Genomic DNA, 23997 nt, shown 5'->3' with positions numbered 1-23997 from the left:
AATACGGGAGTCAAAACAAATTACCATGCAATAAATTGGGACTGATGTAAGAGTAAATCTTGAATATCCCTCTATTCCCTCTTATTCCTTGCTACTCATTTTACATAGACTGCAAGACGTAGAAATGCTTTCTGAGAAACAATAGGAAATTAAAAAAACAGAGACTTGCAATCTGTGTCTCTTGTTCCGTGGTTTTGTGGAATTCACTAGCTCTCTGTGGAGAGCAGTAAAAGTGGCTGCAGAGGTGGGCTTCTGGGGCAGAGGATATTTCTTGTAAAGTACTTTAAAATGTATTTTGGGAACAACAAACAACTTGCATAGTATCATATTTAAAGAGTGCAGCTGTTATGAGACCTGACTCTTGGAAAAGGACTGAATGTGTGTTTTGGGTCTTCCACAATTAAAAACACTGAGGTGGAAAGAAAAAATGATTATTATTATCATATGGTCAGATTCCTTCTAGCTGTGTGGAAGCCAACATATTTTTCACATGCTTCACGCTAAACAAATAGCTTCTCGCTTTCTAGTTGCGAAGCATCTTTGCTATTGTGTGATAAGCACAGCTTAAATATCAGCGTAATTTAGAAACTAACATGTCAGAGGAGATTTCCTTTGAAACATATATTGACAAAAGAAATATATACAATATTTAGGTTATTTTATACTATTTGTCAAACTATCCAAATAAATTCAGTTTATGTTGCATTTTTTTTTAGTGGGCAGAAAAAGTGCAAGGGCTAGGGAAAAACTAACATCCAAAACCCAATCCATTTTTCAATGCTTTCCACCCAACTTTTCATAGAGAGAAAGTGGTTTTTATTTCAGCTGTTTTGTAATTACTGGTGCATAGTTCATTTTTTTTTAATTGCTGATGTCTAATAAAAATCCAGATGTAGCTTTTGCAGGATGTACTTTGTATTGATACAAAATAGTAGAATAATAATATTTAATGGTGTTAAACTTTCAGGTGACTATGGCTTGAGTTTACCTCTTGGAGAAGAATATGAACGAAAAAAACATAAACTCAAAGAGGAGCTTCGTCAAGATTATAGGCGATATCTTTCTCAGGTAAAGCTTCTTGTCTGCTTGCCTGAGTTTAGCGAGTCTTTTAAAATGACTCTCATTTTAATTGAATGAACATTAATAAACTCTGTGGAAAATCTTAATAAGAAGGCATTCATTATGAGCGATGGCTGATCTCAAAGACTCGAGTAAAAGTAATTTCAAAATGTCACTGCTAGGAATGGTTATATATTTTAGGCTTCTACAGATCTTATTGCTGTGAGACTACATATTACTTAGTACATTATATTCTGAATACTTTTATTTATTTATCTTTACTTCTTTCTTAGTTTCTTCTTAAGAATTTAAAATATCATCTGTTACTTCCTTAAGTACTTATGTATTCTATGGTCTGTAATTCAGGTAAGAATATTCCTATAATTAGTGACTCCATTTGACAGCTTCTTTTCAATTTTAAAAATAAAAAAACTTTGACGTTCTGCTTAGCATGATTTAGTAAATGTCACAGTAAATTCATAATTGAAATGGTATGTATGAAATGTCATAATCTTGGGAATATTCTGTATCCCTTCTTAGTCAAACAGAAAAAAAAAAACAGGGACCAAATAATTTCTGTTGTCTGAAAATGCTAATTATCAGTGTCTTTAGTTTTAAAATGAAAGAATGGATTGGCTTTAAGAAAAGAAGTCTTTTTTGTTAAGTCAAATATTTTTGAATGAAAGACTCTTTTTGAATAGTATCTTTTCCCTGACTTTTAGGGTATTTCACAGGCAAAAAGAAAGGTAGGGTGCCTGCAATATAATCTTTTTTTCTTCAAATTAGTCGCTTTTTGCTTTGTTTGAAGGCTTTGTGCTCTTTGAATTTAAAAAAATCATTACTTTTTTTGTGCTTTGTGTGTTTGTGCATGCTGTAGTGATTAGTTGTGGTTAACAGCATTGTTTGCTTTGTGCAAAATGATTGCTTACATTTATTATTTTCCATTAATAAGGTTTTAAAACACTCGTTGATTTCTTTTTTCCTTTGCAATTGCTATTGTTGCTGGCTAATGCTGACTTTACAAAAGTTTTTTTTTTAGTAGACATTTGCTTCAAGGCTTATCAGTTAAATAGATGTTATGAGTTCAGATTTTTTTTTGCTTGATATACATACTTTATAAAGCTGGAATAAAATCGTAAACTCTGAAATATTATAATATGTCATCGGAACCAGAGTCAGGGCTTTTTTCTTCCCTATCACTGTGAAATCTCATCAGTGGTGCTTAAGTAAGCAGTAGAGCCAGTTATTCAGCACCTAGTGGCCAGAATGCAAGAATACAAGTATTGTGAGGCAAAAATAATACCAAAGGCACATTTTGCAAGCTTTGTTCAATTACAGTGTTTTTTTAATTATTTATATCATTATACTGTCATGTATATGTGATTTTCAAATTTAATGCTGTCCATCCAGGTTGTTCAAATTAAGCAACTTCAGTAAAGGACCGGGAGGGAATGTGGTAGAAACACAACCTTCTGTTTTTTCTGGGGCTTTGAATAACATGCATATGATACAAATTAGCTATATAAGCATGCACTAGAATTCCTGAATAACAATGGCAACAGCAGAATTAACTGTCTTCTTAACCTCTAACCAAAATGATGCTTATATAATTGTTGCTTCTTGTTTAATCTTAAACTTCAGATTATTTTCAAAGTTAGAATATTGTGTTAAAGCTTAATGTTTTATAATTCTCACCAAAGTACTCAAATAATACGTCTTACATTAACTTCTAGTGTTTTATTCTCAATTGAACTTCACTTTTACAAATTTAGGTTTATAAGGCTTGTTTTTTTTTAATGTAGTACACGTTAGCTATATTAAGCTTGTAAGGCCTGAGGAAGAGATAGGATAACAATCCCTAATTTCTTGTCCCCACATAAAGAGAGAGTGCAACTTTTAGCAGCTCTCATAGTGATAATATGTTGGTTAATAACTTGTTTGTCTTGCTGATGTAGAAAATGCAGTTTCCGTATCAGCTTCTGATTTTTGGCAAAATACCTTTTTAAGATCAGAGGTAATCTCTACAGATTTGTTCAAAGTGTGAAAAGAATTACTTAATAATGAGGTTTACAATTTATTTACCTTTTCTAATAAAAATAACTTAGTTTTCCATATTAATCTAGTTGTCTCAGTGCTTGAATATTTGCATAGTTATTAAATCCCTTAAATTTTTTAATGTGTGGTTGTGAAATATAATTCATAATGATTGGTTTTGTACTGGAACAGGTAGAGCTCTTTCCTGTTGATAGGCCTCTAAGCTCTTAAACTACGTTACAACATAGATAATAGAAGGAAACTATGCCAGTGAAATACTGTATCTAACGCTCATCAGCCCATGCCACACACAAATAGATGATCTTTTTATTAAAGATAATCGGATTTATAAAACATAGGTGATTGACTGAGAATGGCCCGGAAATGTTTTTAGTAAAGGAATGATGGATGAAGAAGCTGAAGACCTGGAAGCTAAGGACCTGTTCCAGCATTGGTGTTTGATTTGGAAGGCTGATACTTTGACTTGCTGCGCAGCCCAGTTCCCAAGCTGCGGCCCAGGGAGCTATATGGAGCAACAAAGTAGTGTTTTCAATAGAAAGTTCTGAAAGTGACTGATGGTCCGTAAGGAATTACAAGATTTGGTGATGGGTCGTTATCCTGAAAAGCTTGGGGACTGCTGTTGTAGAAAACAGATAGTGTTGAGATGCAGAGTGGCAACTATGCTAGTGTTAGCATGGATTCCATCTGTTAATATAAGAGGTAGACATACGTTTAGAAAGTTAGAAAAAGCAATTTTTCATCTTAAGTAAGGTAGTGTCTTGGAAAATTCCTCTTATCCTTGTGCAGATGCTTGTGCTTACGCTACTTGCTTACAGGAGAATTGAATAATGGTGGGGGTTTTTTGAATAAAAAATTTTTTTTTAATATACGGAGACTAACTTATGTAATCCTTGAAATCGTGTAACAGGGAAGAAGTGCCAAACACTTTCAAACTCAAGCTTAAAGCTTGACAAAGCCCTTTGCTTTTTGCACTCCTTGACTTCACTTCATTCGTGTGTTCCAAGAACATCCTACATTTTCAAAATATGAAGGTTGTCTTCAGTCTTTATTTCATTAAATTGATCAGATTTATTTCAGAAAATATAATTCCTAGCAACTATTTAGCAAGTAAGATTTAGTATTTTAAAATATATTGAATGATTTTTTTTTTTTTTTTTAATGTAGAAAAATTATCTGACTACTGGTGAAGTAGATCCATATACTCAGGGATTATCTCTTCCTATTGATGAGCGAAGATCTGCCAAGGTAAATATCTGGAGGAAATTAAGTAAGTGGTGTATAACTTGAAAATGAACGTGGATGTTAAAACTGTTGTGGAAAAAAAATATTTCCATTTAAGTTTTTTTGTTTGGTTGGGTTTTTTACACTGTTTGCAAATGAACATTTTTGGAGGTGGTTGTTAGAATAATCTTCAGAAAAGTAAAGTCTTTAAATTTTGTTGTTTTAAAATTTTTAATCCTAGGTTACCTGTACTCTTAATTTTTAGGTAATTAGATGTTTAATTCTATACTGATACTAGTTTGAGGTTTGCTACTTCTAATTCACGCCTGCAGGGCACTTGGTGTGTTCAGAAGCTCTAGTGTTGTGCTTGGGTTTTGTTTAGCAATAAATATTCATCTAATAAAGAACACTGTTTTTCTTATAACTATATATATACTTTTCTAATTTATTACTCTTCGTACTGCAGCCTGGGGATAATTTTAAAAATATTTGCTTGCAGTTGTTTCTACAGTGGTATTCTTATCAGTTCCTGTCAGAACGAAAGGAAGTGTGCTTTCTGCTGTACACAATCTGTTTCGATGTCTTTGTGTACGCTTAACCTGCCTGCTTATCCTCATGTGATTTTTTTTTTTTTTTTGAACAAATAAATCCAGGAATCTAAGTAAAAAGCTAATCTGGTATTTCACGTGTTGCCTGCTGTTAATATAGGAATCTTCCCAATTTCCAATCTTTCTTTGAGAGTACAGATACTAATGTGTTTTGTGAAAGGAGTACACATTCTCTCTCTGCATTTAGCCCCTTTGATTTCCCTGAGGTTTCTTATCAGTTCATGGTCTTGCTTGTTGGAGAAAGATACCAGCCATAACAGTCTCTCTGCTATTGGAGGTTCATGGAGGTTAGAATATGAAGATGCAACATGCATATATGGATATTCTTAACCTCTGATCCAATCCTCTGATGCATAGTATGATTCTGTGAAAGCCTAAATCAGTCTTGCAGGGGTCACCTCTCCTCCTGCCCTCACATTGTTGGCCTTGCATTCCCAGTTCCTTTCTTGTGTTTGCTTGTAAATTGATCCAGGAAGTTGAATCAGCAGAAACATTGTAATTTAGCAAATATTTTTGCTGACTCAACAAACGGCACTGGTTGGTTGTTAGGATCGGTCAAACCCCAGCGGAGACGCAAGGCAGAAAGAGAAACTGTGTTGCTGGAGGAGGACTGGACTGTTGCACTCTTGGGGGTTTTATTTGGTTTTGGTTTTTTTCAACCTATGTTGCCTTGCAGTTGCATTGTTGCTCTGTGTTTGGGGCTATGCTGTCACTGTAATATGGTGCAAGACTTCTGCTATTGAATGCATTGGTCTTGCCCTTGCTGCGCTTACTTATGCATTCTGCCTCTCTTGTGCTGGCAGGAATGTTTGGCCATATGAGGAGCCAGGTGAGAACTCAAACAAGTGAAAATTGCTGTTATGAAAAAGCCCAAAACTCCAAATTATACTGGTGTTAAAAAATAGAGAGGCAGCAAGAATGAAATGCCCAGAAAAGGGAAAGGACTCCTTCTCAGTGGCAACATTTGTGCTGAGTTTATGTTAGCTTCAAGTTCTTGCGAACTTTGTGTTAACCTTTGCGAGTGTGCTGAAACAGTGAAAGATGAAGTATCTTTGATTAATTCTGATGAAATGAAAGACGTATCTGAACTGGGAACATGTCTGATCATTGATGGGTTTATACCACAGCAGCTCAACATTCATTGAGATTTTTATGTACAAGTGCATTGTATCCTTTTTACCCATTTATTTATTGCTATTGCAGAACCTAAAAGCTGCCAGAAGATGTCACACTGTGCCCTGCTAAACTGTTAGCCTCTGGGCAGCTAATGATTTGAGGTTAACATTTGCGTTTTGGTTTCCTCTATTAGGTAAAACGTGCAGTCACACAGCATGTTGAATTTTCTGCTGAGTGTTTTGCTGCCTGTTAAAGACAATGCTAGTTTATCAGCTTTGGAAAACACCCCTCAGGCAGCTTTCATAGCTGTCTGCAGGTTTTATATTGTCCCTGTCAGAAAACCTATACACACAAGTTTTGGGAAAAAAAAACAAAAAACAGTTTTGGGGAGCATTGGTCTCATTTGCAAAACTATTACTAAGCTGGTGTTTCCATGGTGATTAAGGTATAAATTATTTTTGTTTGAAATTTGTTCATGGGAAATAAATTTATATATGATCAGATTTTTTAATACCTTTTGCTTTTTTATTGGAAAATACTGCAGTGGAGAAGAGCGTGATTTGTAATATTGTAATATAATTTTCGTTTTTTCATTTATATGATGGTTGGAATGAGGTAGTATAAGAGATGCCCCATGCTCTAAACGTAAGGTACTAGTATCAGGAAATAATGCAAATTAGAGTCTGCATTACCTGGAGACTTTTGTATTTCATATTGTACTATTAGGTTATTGATGTACAATTTCTGCATATTTTTAGACCTGAGCAAGCTGGTTATAAATGTTGTCACCTTGCAAAAGCAGATAGGACAAGGTGGATAGATCATGTTTTTCTTCGTTTTCCTTGCATTCTTTGCGCTTTTGACTCTTTTTGCAGTCAGCTTAACTGCTTGTTTGAATTTGACAGTTCAAGTTATATCCTAAGCTATAATTGACACATCTTGTCTATACCTGTATTTGTTGTCCTGTTTTAATTATGAGTGGGGCAAATCACCACTAACCTTAACACACAAAAAAATCATATGTTTTAAAAATCATCTGTAAATACATCCAGATTGCAAATTAGAAAGTGATTTCTAATTGTCAAAGGAGTGAGGCGTTGAGCAATTTTGGAATAGATTTAGCAGGAGGAAACCTAACTGGTTTTAAGATAGAACTTGATATACAATGATGTTTACTGGGGACTAGACTTCACGCCCAAGAAGCTGACTTCTACTTACAGATTTCACGTTAAGAGAAAGTACTATGTTCAAGAATGAACAAAAACCTCAAAGCGATTCAAGCCCTCTTTGTACATCACAAAGAAGGGGGGAGGGCAAACACATAGCTCGCATGTATTCATTTAATACTGCACTTCTATGAAGTTAAAAGCTACTCAAAAATGCAAAATTATGATGCCCTTTTCAATGCCTGTTTTAGGAGAAACTACGGCTTGAAAGAAACAAGGAGTACAATCAATATCTCAGGGATAAAGAAGAATGGAATGAAAGGCTAAGGAAATTAGGGAAGAAAAACACAGAGGTAATGCAGTTTTACTGAAGCTGATACAGAGAAGAACATAAATGATCTTGTCAATTGTTTTATCATTGACTAAGACATACAAAGTCAGACAAAATAAGCAAAGAATGTCATTCAAATAGGCCACAGTTTTATTAATACATCTAGCAATAGATATATTGGTTGCGAGTCATACAGTACAGTTCTTGATTCCTACTTCCGTCATGTCTATCTGGTAGAAGGATGCTTTCATTCTTATGTGTGTCTGAAGCAAGTCCCTGGATTGTTCTTGGTAATAAAAGTGGTGGCGAAAAAAGCTATCTCTTTGGACAAAATGTTGAGCTCCACACAGTATTCTTTAACTTTTATTTGTAGCTGCTTTTTCCTCAGTCTGTGTCCAGTTCATGAGAAAGCAAGGCAAGTGCAGGCAGCTGTCCAATATATGGTGCTGTGCATTTGTGAATCAAAAAAAATGTCTTTACTACTGAAAGTGAGCTAGACACATGCATAATTGAACTCAGATTCTGAGTTGAGGCCTTTGATTTGTATGGCAGTAGGCAGCTAAGCACCACGCAGCCGCTCGCTTACTCCCCGCCCCTCCCAGTGGGATGGGGGAGAGAATCAGAAGGGTAAAAGTGAGAAAACTCGTGGGTTGAGATAAAGACAGTTTAATAAGTAAAGACAAAGCTGCACAGGCAAGCAAAGCAAAATCAGGAATTCATTCACTACTTCCTACCAGCAGGCAATTGTTCAGCCATCTCTAGAAAAGCAGGGCTCCATCACGCATACTGATTGCTTGGGAAGACAAGTGCCATAACCCCGAACATGCCCCCACGTTCATCCTTCTTCTCCCAGCTTTATATCCTGAACATGACGTCATGTGGTATGGAATATCCCTTTGGTCAGTTGGGGTCAGCTGTCCCAGCTGTGTCCCCTCCCAGCTTCTTGTGCACCCCCAGCCTCCTCACTGGTGGGTGGGGTGAGAAGCAGAAAAGGCCTTGACGCTGTGTTAGCACTGTTCAGCAGTAACTAAAATATCCCTGTATTATCAACACTGTTTTAATCACAAATCTAAAACATAGCCTCATACAAGCTACTATGAAGAAATTTAATTCTATTCCAGCCAAAACCAGTACAACAGTCAACGGGGGATTTTTAGGTATAATTAGCATTGTTGTGAGACCCTTTGTTTTAATAATCTGGGAGCAATATATTGATCTGAGAAAGCCTCTCTGCTGCTTGTTAATTGTAAAATCTTGTGTAGAATGGGTAAATTTTCTTTTTTAAATATCGTTGCCTTAGTTTAGTGATGGACTGCAATAATTTGGAACTCTCATCTAATGCAGGTTTGATTTAAGAAGGCTTTCCACTTTTTTTTTTTTAATATGGAAATTCTTAAGTGTACAGTAGTGTAAGAGTTAGGTCATTCTATGAAGGGACTTGTATTTGTACTCCCAACAGCTGAAAAGTTAATGTCTTTCTTACAGCAGTCGGCAAGTGCAAATACCCATGTATTTGTAAGTTCTATCTAGAAGAATGTTTCTTGTCTGTCTCCAGGAAGGTTGTTTTCATATGAGAAAGTTCTTTTCCTCCAAGTACATTGGAGTGTCATATAGTTGAAAACTATTTTAATCTGTGAAGACAGCTGTAAGGCAGTATTCAGGCATCCTTTAGATGTTGGAACTCAATATCTGATTCTCATTCATTTCTTCAAGGGTTGGAGTGCTATGCAACAGTGATTCCTAGGAAATACGTGGCAAAGATGCAGCGTGTGTTTGTGTAACTAAGTCTATAAATATCTAAAGATTTTTCTACATGTTTGGGCATTTTTGTTTCCTCAACTGACTTACCTAATCAAATCTATTTAGGGAGTCAAGGTTTTTTCTTTCTGCTTTGTTTGTCATCCCATTGGGCCTTTACGTTATATTTTTATTATTCTTGTGTAGAAACAATTTTGCTGTCATAAAAGAAAAAATAGGAAAAAAAAAACTGGTGAGGATTTGTTGAGGTTCTTCCATCTCTGAGGGATATTTGACTTGGAGTGAGAGTCAAGTGAATGGGTTTCATGATTAACATCTGTGACCTCAAAAGTTTGATCCAACAGTTTAGATAAACTTCAGCTGCAAGGAACCTCTGGAAGTCATGTAGTACAGTCCCCTGCTCAGAGTAGGGTTAACTTCACAGTTAGATCAGGTTGGTCAGGCCTTACCTGGTTGAGTTTTGAAAGGATGGAGAATCCACAGTTCCTCTGGGCAAGCTGTTCCACTGCTTTAACCACTTGATCTGAAGTTCTTTCCTTCTGTATCCCATCGGAATTTCCTTTGCTGCAACTTGTGACCATTGGTTCTTTGAAAACCGTGATTCTGACATCTCTGTAACCATCCGTTAGGTAGAGACTGCAATTACTAGTTCCTCCTGCCCCCATACATACCCTCCTTAACCTTCTTTTTCCAGGCTGAACAAACCCAGCCTCTCTTCTGTCAGCTTCTCCTTTAGGAGCGTAAGTGCTACTTAACCTCAGTAGCCATCCTCTGCACTTTCTCCAGTTCGTCAGTATCCATGGGGAGGGCGGGAAACTGGGCACACCACACCAGAACCTGAATACTGAATAAATACTGAGCAGAGAAGGATCACTTCCCTTGACCTGCTGATGACACTCTTGCTAATGCAGCCTGGGGTGTGGTTGGATATCATCAGTGCAAGGGTCCTCTGCTGACTCATGTTCAGCTAGTTGCCCACCACTAACCCAGGCCTTTTTCTGCAAAACTGCTTTCCAGACAGTCAGTGCCCAGCCTGTACTGGTGCATGGCATTATTCTGTCTCAGATGCAGAATTTTGCATTTGCCTTTGTTGATCTTCATGAGCTTTTTCTCAGCATATTTCTCCAGTTTGTCAAGATCATTCTGAGTGGCAGTCATACCCTCTAGTATATTGATCCCTCCTCCCAGTTTGGTGTCATTTGCATCTTTAATTTATTTTTCATTACATTTTGTAAAATATGAGTTACTATTATCTTTATTCCACAGATGAGATTACTGCACAGAAATACTACAGGATTTATCCAAAACCATGTTGTTTGCTAGAACTATGTATTGAACACTGGTTCAGTGTGTCGTAGGGTTGTTTTTTATCCAATAAACTATCCTTTCTCTTAGTGACATCTCCTGGGGAACAAAGAAATAGATTAAGAAACGGTCAGGTTAAAAGGTTGTGCTCATAGGTAAGAAGTATTGCAGACTTGCCTGAATCTGAATAGAATAAAGATATCTAGTCTCTTGATGAGGTATAAAGTTAAAAGTGTTTTTTGATTCTTTGCATCTCTGAATCTGAAGGTCAAATTGGAGTTCATAAAAGGCCCGTCCAGGATTGATAGCCATTCTTCTCAAAAACATTAGATAAGAGAAACAGTGCTTTTTTTTCCTCAAGAAAAAAAAAATCCCTAGCTTTTAAGCCCTCCTTGACCTATTTTTCTTGCTCACCTCCTACCTTTTCTCCAGTATCTGTTTAGGGATTGTTTGAAGAAATACAAAACCAAGTTTTTGCTCAATGTGATTTGTTTATATTCAGATCTTTTAATTTTTTTTTCCCATTAAACAGAATGAGATGGACAGGAATAAAAAACCTATTGCTGTTACCAGGCTCCAGCCAGAACTACATACAGAAGTACATGGCTGTAATACAGGTGCAGAACCTCCCAAGAAGGATGCCTTTACTTCTACAGAAGGTTATGAAGAGCTGCTAAATAAGAGATGGCTGGAGGAAGACAGGTATCATAGGTTAGATGATGAGGTTGAATTAAGAAGTCGACTGTTAAATAAAAGACTTGATGAAGATTTGGATGTTCCCAATCGAAGACATCGTGGATTTGCTAGCCAATCTGTAATTCCTATTAGGAAGCATCACAGACTTGATGAGGATCGTGATTTTGGTAGAAGATACTACAGAATGGACTATGATCCTGAAATAAGTGAAGAAATGGACCCTAGATTTAGATGTGAAAGTGCTTATGACAGAAAAACTCCCCGGGTTTTTTATGCTGAAAGGTATTCTTAATTCCATTTTCTCCTTTATGTCTGTATATCTGTATTGTTGAGAGCCATGGTTTGCTCTCATTGAAAATTAGACAAGATTCACAGGTGAAAGCAGGATTTTTGTACTTACTTTAAAAATGAACTTTGCGATAATTTTTAGAAAAAATATTTAAAAATTGGACCAGTACCCAAGACTATACATCATACATTAGGGAGTATTTTATAGATTATGGCAAACCAAGGATACTAGAGAAATTACCCCAGAAAAAGAAGCCCATAATTCATTTTTATGAAGAGTAGTGTTGTGGTTTAACCTGGCAGGCAGCCAAACATCACACAGCCGCTCGCTCACTCTGCGCTGCCCCCCCCCCCCCCCCGCCGCCAGTGGGATGGGGGAGAGAATCGGGAAAAAGAAAAGTAAAATTCATGGATTGAGATAAAGACAATTTAATAAAACAGAAAAGGAAGGGAAAATAATAATAATAATAATGGTAGAATATACAAAAATGGGTGATGCACAATGCAGTTGCTTGCCACCCGCTGACCGATGCCCAGCCTGTACACAAGCAGCGATCGCCTCTCCCCTACCACGCCCAGTTTATGTACTGGGCATGACGTCGTATGGTATGGAATACCCCATTGGTCACTTGGGTTAGCTGCCCTGAGTATGCTTCCTCCCAGCTTCTTGTGCCCCTGGCAGAGCATGGGAAGCTGAAAAGTCCTTGACTAGCGTAAACACTACTTAGCAACAACTAAAACATCAGTCTGTTATCAACATTATTCTCATACTAAATCCAAAACACAGCACTATGCCAACTACTAGGAAGAAAATAAACTCTATCCCAGCCGAAAGCAGGACAGTTTGCCGGAAAACGTGAGTATTTGAGAGCAAACCCCTGCACTGGGAATCCAAGATTACATGTATTTTCTTACTCTCTAATAGTTATAGCAAGTCAATTTTCAATTCAGATTCCAAAATTGGTTTGAGCTTAAATTTTTGGTACATGCCACTGTGTTACAAATATAAAAATATATTTAAAAAAAAATCCTCTTTTTTACTGCATGTCTTGCTTATGTTGGAAGTCTGCCATTTAGCATAGTTGAACCAAATCCTGATGGTGTTAATAGGTGCTAATCTCAGGAATAACTACACAATTTGAATAAACATTGAAGAAAACCCAAACCAAACAAAAGACGGTGTTTTAGATAAATCATTCAGGGGGAAAACTGGTATTATGTGCTGTTCGGTAGTTTATACTGTTTAATAGTAAAGACTAGTCTTTACTGTGTTAACTGATAAATCAGTTTAGTTACTTTGACATAAATTGTTAATCTTCCTCTTCTAGCTCACTCATTTAAAAGAAAAAAAAAAAAGCATAATCTTCCCAATCATTCAGGGTTTGGCAGTCTGGCCACCTTCGGTTATTCCATTGCAAGAACCAGTTGCTTTCAAAAACAGATGGGTAGTGGTATGAAATAGTACCAAACTTGAAACAGATGCGTTTTATACAGCTAAATTCAAACGAAATAAAGCAGTAAAGTTTCTTGTAATTAACTTTTAAAAAGATGCTTGAAGAGTGTTCATTTTTTCACTTTACAGATCTTGGGAACATGAGTATTGTAGATGCTTTTTTTTTTTTTTTTTTTTTTTTGCCTTTGTGTTAAGCCTGTTGCCAGAATTATTTTATTGCAGTTGCTTCAGTGAAGGAAACACCACTGTCTTTCCTTTGTTAGGCAAAATGACCGCTTTTCTTTTCCAGAATTAACACTTCTGGGAAAAAAAGAAGGCAAATTTTACCACTTTCAACAGTGTTAAATATTATGATCATGTTTTGTTGTTAACTGCTAGTAGACTGATCTTTTGAGTCATTGTTTACAGGGATAATTTTCTGGATAGTACTGCAAATTAATAACTGGGAAAAACAAACCCTAAAATGCTCTTCTACTGCAAAAGTGTTTTCTAAATTGAATGAAGTCATGCTTCTTTTCCAGTTTCAAATGCCAATAGAGTTAAAATAACTTCTCTACAAAAATAGCTTTTGATATTCTTTCTCAGCCTTTTAAAAAAAAATCTTGAAGGAATTAAGTAACTATGGAGAAAATGAAATGTCTGGAAGCATTTGGGAGATGCAGACTAAATAAATGGGTTATTTCAGAGTTTCAGATTGCATGCTCAGATGTGCTTTTAAAGGCATGTATTTATTCATACAATGTTTCTGAAAAAGACCAGAAAATGGAAACAGTGGTTAAATAGATAGCAGGAACAAGATTGCCCGTTTTCTGCTGAGTGAGATTCGGACAAGAGAATGCAAAATACAAAAATTGTTCCCAGTGCAGGGGTTTGCTCTCAAATACTCAAATGTTTTCTGGCAAACTGTCTTGGTTTCAGCTGGGATAGAGTTAATTTTCTTCCTAGTAGTTGGCATAGTGCTGTGTTTTGGATTTAGTATGAGAATAATGTTGATAACAGACTGATGTTTTAGTTGTTGCTAAGTAGTGTTTACGCTAGTCAAGGACTTTTCAGCTTCCCATTTCTACCATTTCTAATATTGGTAGAAATGAGCAAAGGAGGTTTTAGGGTAGGGTCTTCTTGTCCTACAACTTTTCGGAAAGAAAAATATTAGAAGCTTGACTTGGTGTCTAACAAAGATAACCAAAATGTCCATATTTTTGAGACTAACAGCAATATTAATCCTCTGTGTTAATTAACACCCAGAAGGATGTCTTCTTTTTACGAGGTAGCTGTTTGTCACTGTCTAATGCAATTGGACACAGAGTCTAATATTTAAATAAAAAAGACCATTTGATAAAGTTCGAGGGTTTACTTTGTTTCTCAAAGAATATATACAGAATTATATATGTAAAATATCAGCAAGGATGATGTTTGAACTAACAGTAGACAGTATCAGGTTGAATAGAAGTATACTAGTTCTTAGTTATTCCACAAAACACTGATTGTGCTTATATAAATGTCTGTGACCAATATATACTAGGTAATTAATTGCTTATTTGGAGAGGCCTCTGAAACAGTTTTAGTTCCAGTTTTCTTTTAAAAGAAAGATAGTCTTATCTTTGTTATTGGCAAACTTGGTGCATCTTCTTAAAATAAGTTGCTGGACCATCACCTGAATTGCCTGAACTTAAATTTATACATAAAATTAAGGTTTGGTTTTTTGGTGTGTATTTTCTACTTTGCTGAATTTTTACTGAAAATTACTTTTGTTTTGTTTTGGTTTTTTTTAAATTAAATGTGCTTTGTAATCTAGTACTTTTTTTCTTTTTCGCAAGGAGCTCCATTTAACCTTTCATGAACTATATTCAATTTTTCTTCAAGAAGGATACCTCTATTAGTTACTGACAGCTTAGCTTCTGAAGAGTTAGCATTTTTTTTCTACATTTCAGGCAAAGTCAACTTTTCCAGAATGCATTTGATTCATGACAGACACTAAATCATAAGGAGGAATATTTTTGTTTGCTGTACTGAAGTTTTTATGTTTTTAAATGGGCTTTATTAGTTTGGAGAGGCAGGTGTTTGTAGTGGCACTTTTCAGAAAGGTTTCTATTTTGATGGAGGCACAAGGACTGTGGCATATTTCAGTAAATAGAAATGGTGACAGAAAAGTGAGAGGAAGTGCTTTGGTCCATCCCCAGCAGCCAGGTCTGTCCTATAAAGAAGATACAACAGCTTCTTGATTGAATTGGGCCAACATGTCTGGGCCTGCCATGCTAAGCTTGCTACTTTTTACAAAAAAAGGTTGCCTCTTGAATCCCAAGGTTTGTTTCTTTGCTTCCTCCTGCATCTTTTCATCACGCTATGGACTAGGCTTTCTATTTCCTGACTGTGTTTCAGTCGTATGTGACCAGCCTTGTAAGTAGCAGCTTGATCATTATCAAAAAGATGTTCTTGATCATGTTATGCCAAGAGGATGGATGTCGTTCTTTCCTGTTGTTCTTGTGGGTTGTTAAGATGCCAAATCAATGTTTGATAGTCTGCTTGCATCCTTTCGCCTTTGATTATTCACTTTTATTTAAATTGCAGAGATGGGGAGAGCTGTGGATCTTTTTACATAAAAGAATAAGATGGGTTTTTTTCTATGTTTACCTAGTATTTTTTGTTGGTTTCCTTAATAGGAAGTCGATGGCTTTGTCCAGCTCTGGAAAATATGTAACTTTGCTAGCATCTATTGGGTACTTTATTTTTCATTGAATACCTATCCTTGCCTTATTTTATTAAGATAACTTGAAGTCCTCATTAAAGAGTAGTTAATTTGTAAGGCAAGAAAAGCCTGTAAATTCAACAACCCCAGATCTTTTCAGGGAAAGCTCCCTTGTGTCCATACAATTTTTGGCATTTTTGGAAATATTTGAAGTTTCAATTATATTACTTCACTTCATATGTAGATGATTCAAATTTTAGTTCCTGAATTTTTGTATTCACCATGTTACCTATATTTTATCTTGATCAAAAGTCACCTCTCTCTTTTAAATGGCATCAGGTGCATAGTGAAGGGTAGGTCATTAAAGAAGCTTTTCATATCTGAATTAACTGTTTCACCAGACTTGTCCCCAATAGCTGTGTGCTGAAATCTGTTGTAGACTTTGTTGGCTCCTGGGGTTTAAGAGGGATTAAAAGCAAGATCTGTTTCAATTAATGCAGTGTGAATGCTGAATGGTCTTCAGCTCTCAAAACTCTTAACCAGGCTCAGTAGATAAAGGTTGCATGAAAGCAGACTTGGGAATTCAAACTCTAGACAGAGCTGCCTTGACAGTGCTAGCAAAGTGAATTATTTCTAGAACTTGTGTGTGATATTTTCAGAACTGGTTCTGCTGTCCAGTGTGCAATCAGGCTGAGGATCCATTTGCATGAAGCTGCAGGACCTTCCATTTCAGATTGGATGTTTTTACGCAAGCATAGCTGAATATTTTCTATCTCTTTAAGGCCTTATCTGGATGGAATAGTAAGAGATCTACCTGCAGATTATGAAGATGAATTAAAGGAGAGAGCACGTGTGCAGCAGATCTCAAGAACTGGAAATTCTAGGTGTGGTATACAGTGTACTTTTATGGTAATTACACTACAAAATCATTGTGAAAAGAAAATGTTTATTTGAAATCCCTAATATGTTGTCTGAAATGGCTGGTAGTTTTCCCTGCAGCTAGTAGAGTAGAACAACAAAAACGTGTTTCCTTTGAGAACAGCTATTGAAGCTTGCATGCCAGTTTTCTTTTGGAAACGATAGATCACCTATTCTCCAACTGGAAACTTTTAATGATTAGAATAACATGGATCCTTTTTTGATACCAGTTTCAAAATTCCTTTTTTTCCTCTTGGCTTGGTTTTGCAAGTCTTGAAGTGAGCTAAGTGGATGAAGCAGAAGCAGAACACTTGTAAAGCCCTTACATAAACTCTTGACTGGCACCACTCAGTCTATCAACATTGTTGAAGCGCTCAACTGAGTGTTTCTGATGGCTTCAGAAACCGCAGGCAAATGAGAACTGTGAGAAACGCCTTTTTGCCAGGCGGTTTCTTCTTTTGCTTGTGATATTTCTTTGGATTTTAGGAAAGCTCTGTCGTAAGTGTATCACATAGTGATGTAAGTGCATCTATCACGTTTCACCCAGACTTCAAGTAAATTCTCGAGTTTGATCTTTCCATTTTCTTTTTTGTCTTTGCCAGAAATCAGGTACAAATTAGTTCTTCAGCTAATGAACAGGCTAAGTCTGCAGGTGACATGCCGTATGCAACAGGGCTTGTTCTTGGTACGTATAAAAACCTAACTAATGACACTGAGTAAGCCTTTCTTTGCATATTTTATTTTTCTTTTGGAATAATTTAAAACTAGAAAAATTAGCTTTTTCTTTGTGCTAGTTGTCCCCAAGACTGGTAAATAAATATTACTTACATAGAGAAAATAAAAAAAGAAAAACATGTTCCTTTTCCCCCTTAGTTGTAGCAGGACTTTCTAATTAATTTTGAAAAGCCCAAATTTCTTCTTAGATTTCATTAACAGTTTAAGGCCCAGATACATTCTTAAGTTTTTTTACGAAATGAAGTATAGGAGAAATATTCTGTATTGTTAAAGACACGACTTGGTATTGGTACTGAATTTTAATGGCAGAAATATGGGAAATGGTACTGTTTACAACCTTGTGCAAGCACAAATGATTCTGATCATCTCTTACTGCTTAAGTGTAGCCATAAAATTTAGCAGGGAACATTATTATTGAGTGTAGTAGAGAGAAATACTGTTGAAAACATAGCATTCCTAGCTAAACTCAGAAAATTATAAGGCAAGAATAAAAGAACTGTAGTAGTTCTTCGGATGGGAGTCTTTGAAGGCAAGCTAGCTTTGAATTGTGGAAAAATTGACTAACAGTTGTCAGAATAATTTCTATTTATTTTTACATTTGAACTTACCTGATCTTCAATGCTATATGTGGAACTGTTTAAAGGCAGCATTAAAACAGTGGTGGTGTGATGGTCAGTCTCTCTGATCTGTTCAGTCGTGTCATTTGTAGTCCTGGTTAGGAGAAGAATATTGTTAACTGTGTTGTATAAAGATTAAGTATATTAAAACTCAAAATTTTTGGAAATCAGAATTTATTTCAGACTCCCCAAAAATCACAAACCATGAGGTTGTCTTGCACATTTTGGTCACTTTACAGTCCCAGCACAATAATTGAATAAAAAATTCAGTCAGTCATGCATCATGGGTTTTTTGTTGTTGTTGTTTTGGTTGTGTTTTTTTGTTTGTTTGTTTGTTTTTGTTTTAGTTTCTTTGCAGCTTCCTTCACTTTATTGTTCAGGTTTACTTCACTGGAGATCCACAGTGACTTTGTGTGGAAATATGTTAGGAGTCCTTGTGTCTGGTAGTCATACTATATAGAAAGTGGTGATGATGGTTTTTTTGTTATGTTTTTAAAATAATGGAAGACTCCATGCTTATTGTGGGGGAACTACCACAGGTTGAAAGTTTTTTGGGTTCCTTAAAATCCATGTGAGATGTTATCACTGTTTCCTTTTACATACACATATCTGCCAATACTTTGCTAATTCTTGGTAGTCATGGGAACCATTCTAAAAGTGGAGCAATTTGCTTTCCTCCCTGTGGGTTTGACTCTCTTCAGTTTTAACTTTCATTTTTATCCAGTGCAGTGCCTCATAATTTTGGAGTGCCATAATGTAGCTTCCTTGCTGAGCATTAGGGGGGAAAAAAAAAGAAAATTTAAGTAACTGTTTTTAGTTGCTGTTGTATCACATGGCTTTGAAATCTGTAGCTTCCTGACTATACAAAACCAGGCAAACTAGGAAAATAATAATAAAAATTTTAGTAGTTTTGGTCATCATACTCCAAACAAACTGTGTATTAAAACTACTTTTTTTTTTTTTTAGTTAGTAAAGATCCAGTGTTCTTATGCACATTCCCAGATCGTATACTCTTCTGTGTTTCATGTTTTAAATCGGCTGAAATGCGATGTTTTTGTCCAGTACCTTTTGTGTATTTTGTGGAGCGTTTACGCAAATGTGTGGTCATTTCCATCAGGTGGTCAGGACAGAGAACTTCTCCAAAGGAAAAAAGAGAAATACAGGCAAGAACTAATAGAACAGATGGCTGAGCAACAGCGAAATAAGAGACGGTAATGGAAAGTTACTATATTTTTAAAAGATAATGGCTGAAATTTAAAAGAATTTCATTAATTCAATTTCATAACTAAGGAATTCCAACTAGCTAGGTAATATTGCATCCAATTAAACTCATTGGTATGAGAGCTTTAGTTTTTAAGAAACAAATTCACCAGCTTTCAATGGAACAAAGGAAAAACCAGATTTTTTTCATTTTTAAAAAATGATTTTTAGTTTCTTAAAGATAAAAAGCTCTAACTGAAGTTATCTTTTTTTGCTGGTAGAGGAGCATCTAATTACTTTATGAAGTTGAAAATTAATCTTGTTTTGCCCTCCAATTTAGGAGAGTAACCTTTCACTTTCAAAGCACTTGACCATCCGGCTTATGCAGAATAATAAAATATAAATTTCATGCTTACCTGTTAGTAGCTGTCTGCTGAATGATAGTACGGATACATAAAAACACACAGTGATATTAGTGAAGGGATAATGAATTAAAAATAAATTACTATTAACGGTTTCACTGTGATGAAACATTGTACCTGCTGAACAAGCCTAAGCCCTGAAATTACAATATAATACTTATTGCTGTACTTTTTAATAATTCATTTCAATATGTTTATAATAAACCTCTTGCTGTAACGTGAATGAAGATCAATTTTTAAGAAATGTCTGGAAAGGTTGTAGTAAAAACCAATGTAGTTGGTTGTCCTTTTATGGTAGTTGGATTTTTATTAGGCAGAAGAGAATTAGCCAGATACTTCTTGAGAGTTCTGCTTATTTACAAATAATATAGAGTAGCCTTCTTCCCTGACTCCAGAAGAGATCAAGTGGAATCATATCTTCTGTTACCCTGTATTTTCAGAGTTATTTTAACTACAGAGTTATTTATTTTAACTACAGAGTTGTGAAGTCTGTGCTTTGAAAGAATGAATATAGTTGTTACTGCTTTCTGATTTGACCCTTTTTTTTTCTTTTTTTTTAAAACAAAAACAGTGAGAAGGAGCTTGAGCTCTCAGTTGCTGCTTCTGGAGCTCGAGACCCAGAAAAGAAGGTAAGGAACTTGGATTTTCTTTCACCTATATAGACTTTTTTTTTTATTACATGTACACTCTGATTGCTCAGTCACAAAACTCTGTAGGGCTTTTATAGAATGGTAAATGTTGTGGTTTTTTTCTAATAGAGCATTAACACAGAATAAAATTGAAGCCAAGGATGATAAGGCTGTAACTCATTACACATGCTTTCAGCTTAAGAGGAAAATATTTTCACAGAAGTTATTGAACATTTTCTTTTGCTGTGACCAAGTGGAAATTTTGTACAAGCAGTAGGTATCATGGAAAAAATACTTAGTGTCCACTGGTAGCCTTTACATGCACACATTAGTAACCTTTCTTTGGGAATGTAAAGTATGCTGCAGAAAGTTTTTTCTCTTTTTCAATTAAAAAAAAAATCCAGTTGTTTTGCAGCCGAGTTGATCTCATTGTAGCAATTTTTAACTTCAAATTTGTAATTCTTTTTTAAACTATCAAATGTAGTAATATTGTGTTGCTTGTAAGACTTAATGCAGAGTTACTACTGTCTCCACTTCCTTAGTAAAGTGATTATTGTACTAAGAATTTTGATTAGCATATATGAAGGAGTAGATTGTCAGCACTAGTAACATTAGTGGCAGACTGTTTGTCACAGAACTAGTATGATTTGCATGTGTGTTTGCTAAGTGCCTGAAGCCATTGCATCTTGGGTGCAGCAGAGGTCTGCTGTTAGAGATGTAGGATGGGTAACTTTCTCAAGCAAGAATAAACCGGTTATTAATTTAGCTGGTTACCAGTTTAAATTATCAATGGTGCTGTTTTTTGAGGGAGGCTACAACACGGAAAGAAACTTGTGCCATTTCTGGAGAGTTCAGCAGAGGTGAAAGGAGCTCTTATTTTCTAGAAAATGAAGGTAAATGAATAGCTGTAAGATGCTATTAGTCAGCATGTGAGGCAGGAGACTGAGAATGCACGTAGGTAAGCAACAAAGCTGAATCAAAATTCTTACTCCTAAATGGGGAGGGAGAACACTTGACAAGTGGTCTGGCTGCATGTTCCTGCCCTCTCTGCTTCAAGTTTCTGTGGTGCTTGTTTGATCCCTTTTGCGAACTGATTCAGCTTGGTTAGCTGGCAAAAATCTGAATCTTTTTTGCTGCTTTAGTTGGCTTAGAGAGGTCAGTTGGCTAATCAGGGATTCAGATGGTGAAAGGGAGAAGGATGGAGTGTACAGCTGGGAGCCAGGCGGGAAAAGAGCAAAAACTGAGCAGAGGATGCTGGCTCTTTAGACACAGCAGGCTGTAAGGTCAGTGTAAACAGTTTTGTCTAATCAAAGCTGACTAGGCAGAAGCATGCTGTGCTGAAGCACTCTATATAACGTACGCATCTCAGTCAGAGACTGAAAAGTGCCTGTTGTAGGAACAAAATTATATCCACAGTGAGTCCAGGGCATGTATAATGTTTTAAAACCATTAATTTAGCTGAAAGCCTTCAATTAAGTCGAATTGCTACATTCATTAAGCAGCAGTCACTGTTAGCTTTAAATTGCCTCTCAGGGAGGGAGTCTAATTAGGTGGATTTCTTGATTAATTACAGGTTGATTAAATAGCAATGCCTGATTAAGAATCTACAAATGTACACTGTTGTATGTACTGCTTGTTTAAAAGAAAAAATCCCCGGGATGAACTGAGTACCAGAGTCACATCTGAAATTAGCTACAGAGCTGAAATCTGGGGCACTTTAGGAAGAGTTCACATCAAACTTGTTAGTGAGAAAGGCTGTTTTAAATGTTCTCCTGCTCAAGACACTGGATTTGAAAAGACAAGTTAAAAAAAGAAATCTGTAGACTGCTTTATAATTTTCAATTGCTGTAGCTCATATCTATTATCTAACTTTGTATTCACATCTAGAAATTTGAAGTTAAATGTTATAAACAAATATTTATGTCTAGTAGATTTTAAGAACTTTAATCTTAATGCTGTAGTTCATGATTGGTGAGTACTAACTGCCTTGTATATACTGTCTTGCAGCTAAGTGATGAGGAGGTAAAGATTTAATACTTTGCTGAAATACTTCCATATTGTAGGGTATATGGTTTGCTGTTAGATATTTAATATTTAGCTGGTTGTTGGTATTGCTTTCTCTGAATGCATGCTAATTGAAGCACTACAATGTTAGGACCAGTAAATTCAGAAACAAAAACTGTTGTACAATGTATGAATTTTTTCTGGTCTTCTATTATATTGACTCATTTAAACAAACATTAAAATATTCATGCATAGCAGCTGATATAAGGGTTTTCTGGGTGTGATAGGGTAGTTCTGAAACTGAATTGCATGCCTTTGCATTACTTGCATGTTGTCTTTGACTTTTTTCTGAGGCTGCCAGTTATCAATAAACATTTGATACTTTAAAAAAAAACCCACAAAATTTTGTAATTGTTGTTACAAAAGCTAATAAAATCAAAGGAACCCAAAAAATGAAATAACAGTATTGCAAGGAAATGTTTATTGGAAAAAGTCTCAGTGTGTGTTTGTTTTTATTTTTACTGATTACGAGCTATTTTAGGTTTTTTTTGGGGGGGCTGTATTTTAGAAACTTTTCCTATGCATAATATGATAATACTGTCAATGTAAGAAACTGGTGGCTGTAGATAACCTGTCCTACAGACAATGGTGTAAATACTTTTTTTCCCCTGGATAATAACTAGAACCATATACTTCCTGAAACTTGCCATAGAGGCTGGATTTTGTAAATCTGTGATAAACATGGTGGATTTCCTTGTAGTATTAGATTTCCAGTAATTCCTTGGGAGAAAAAAATGCAATTACTAGAAATTTGAACAGCTAGTTGGGACCCAGTGAAGTGTTTAACGCAGCCTAAATGAAGGTTCAGGATATTTCCTAGTAATTACAAAATAACTGTTTTTTTTTCCTCTTTTTTTCTATTTCCCCGCCCCTCCCCCCCCTCCCCCCCCCAGCCAAATAGATTGAAGCAATTTGGCTTGACAGCGAGAGCTTCTGAAGAGAAAGTACCTCCTGAAAGGCCTAGGGTGGCTTTCCAAACTCCGGTGCCCATCCCTTCAGCCTCTCCAGTGAATGAAGAATTTCACAGGGGACTAGCCAGCACTCTTGGTGAAATAGCAGCGCCCAGGTGCTTCACCATCGTGTTCATTTTGCATGTTAAATAAGCTCGGTACTAAGCATGTTATTACTACTTAGTGGATGTTTGTGTAGGATAAGAGTCGTGCTGTAGAAATTATGTCTGTGGCTGTAATACGGAACCGTGTCATGAGGGTGCTTGTCCATATTCTTAGAGGACTGGTATAGCATGAGTTTGGCCCCTGTCACTTAAGCGATCTCCCAGGGCTAAGCCCAGGAATGCAGTATAGGCAAGGACGGCTTCCACTAGACACTGTGGTTGAGACTAAACTGTTTTGGGAGAGAGAAGAGCTTTAGGCATGTGGCTAAAGCTGTGCTGTGCCAGTTGCCCTTTGACCAGAGACCATAATCCTTGGCTTGTTTTATTTACTGTTGCTGATGTAACCAGTAAGTATCATTAACTGAACCAGTTAAAGAAGGCGTGCTTGTTTTATGTTCTTTAGATCTCTGGAATAGTGTGGTTCGTGTACTACTCCCTAAGGGAAGGTTAATTTCCTACTGAGGCTTATTGTATCTTGTTCCTGCATGGCACTAATGACAGGTCTTGGGCTGTGCTAAATCTAGAGTTTTCCTATAGTGAATTCTCTCTCTCTCTC

The 23997-nt window shown here is 36.1% G+C and overlaps 1 protein-coding gene across 19 annotated transcripts in view; it reads left to right on the top strand.

The window, feature by feature from the left end:
• CSPP1 (centrosome and spindle pole associated protein 1) overlaps positions 1 to 23997 on the top strand; it is a 65828-nt gene that overhangs the window by 10287 nt on the left and 31544 nt on the right. For 10 of the 19 annotated variants that reach the window (XR_012672325.1, XR_012672326.1, XM_075141689.1 and 7 more), the window contains 10 exons: positions 968 to 1068; positions 1782 to 1805; positions 4279 to 4359; positions 7477 to 7578; positions 11152 to 11597; positions 16525 to 16626; positions 17263 to 17345; positions 19130 to 19223; positions 20206 to 20263; positions 23221 to 23393. Coding sequence is in view for 17 of the 19 variants with exons in the window: in XM_075141689.1 (XP_074997790.1) it covers positions 968 to 1068; positions 1782 to 1805; positions 4279 to 4359; positions 7477 to 7578; positions 11152 to 11597; positions 16525 to 16626; positions 17263 to 17345; positions 19130 to 19223; positions 20206 to 20263; positions 23221 to 23393 (1264 nt within the window). In the remaining 2 variants the exon portion in view is untranslated. Of the gene's footprint in view, positions 1 to 967; positions 1069 to 1781; positions 1806 to 4278; positions 4360 to 7476; positions 7579 to 10730; positions 10775 to 11151; positions 11598 to 16524; positions 16627 to 17262; positions 17346 to 19129; positions 19224 to 20205; positions 20264 to 23220; positions 23394 to 23997 lie in introns of those variants that run through there. The other 9 variants (XM_075141690.1, XM_075141691.1, XM_075141703.1 and 6 more) reach the window with 4 other exon arrangements.

This window comes from Calonectris borealis, chromosome 2 (assembly GCF_964195595.1).
Source record: "Calonectris borealis chromosome 2, bCalBor7.hap1.2, whole genome shotgun sequence".
In the NCBI taxonomy this organism is placed as follows: domain Eukaryota; kingdom Metazoa; phylum Chordata; class Aves; order Procellariiformes; family Procellariidae; genus Calonectris; species Calonectris borealis.
Note: the sequence above shows the minus strand (reverse complement) of the source record. Positions and strands in the feature narration are given on the sequence as shown.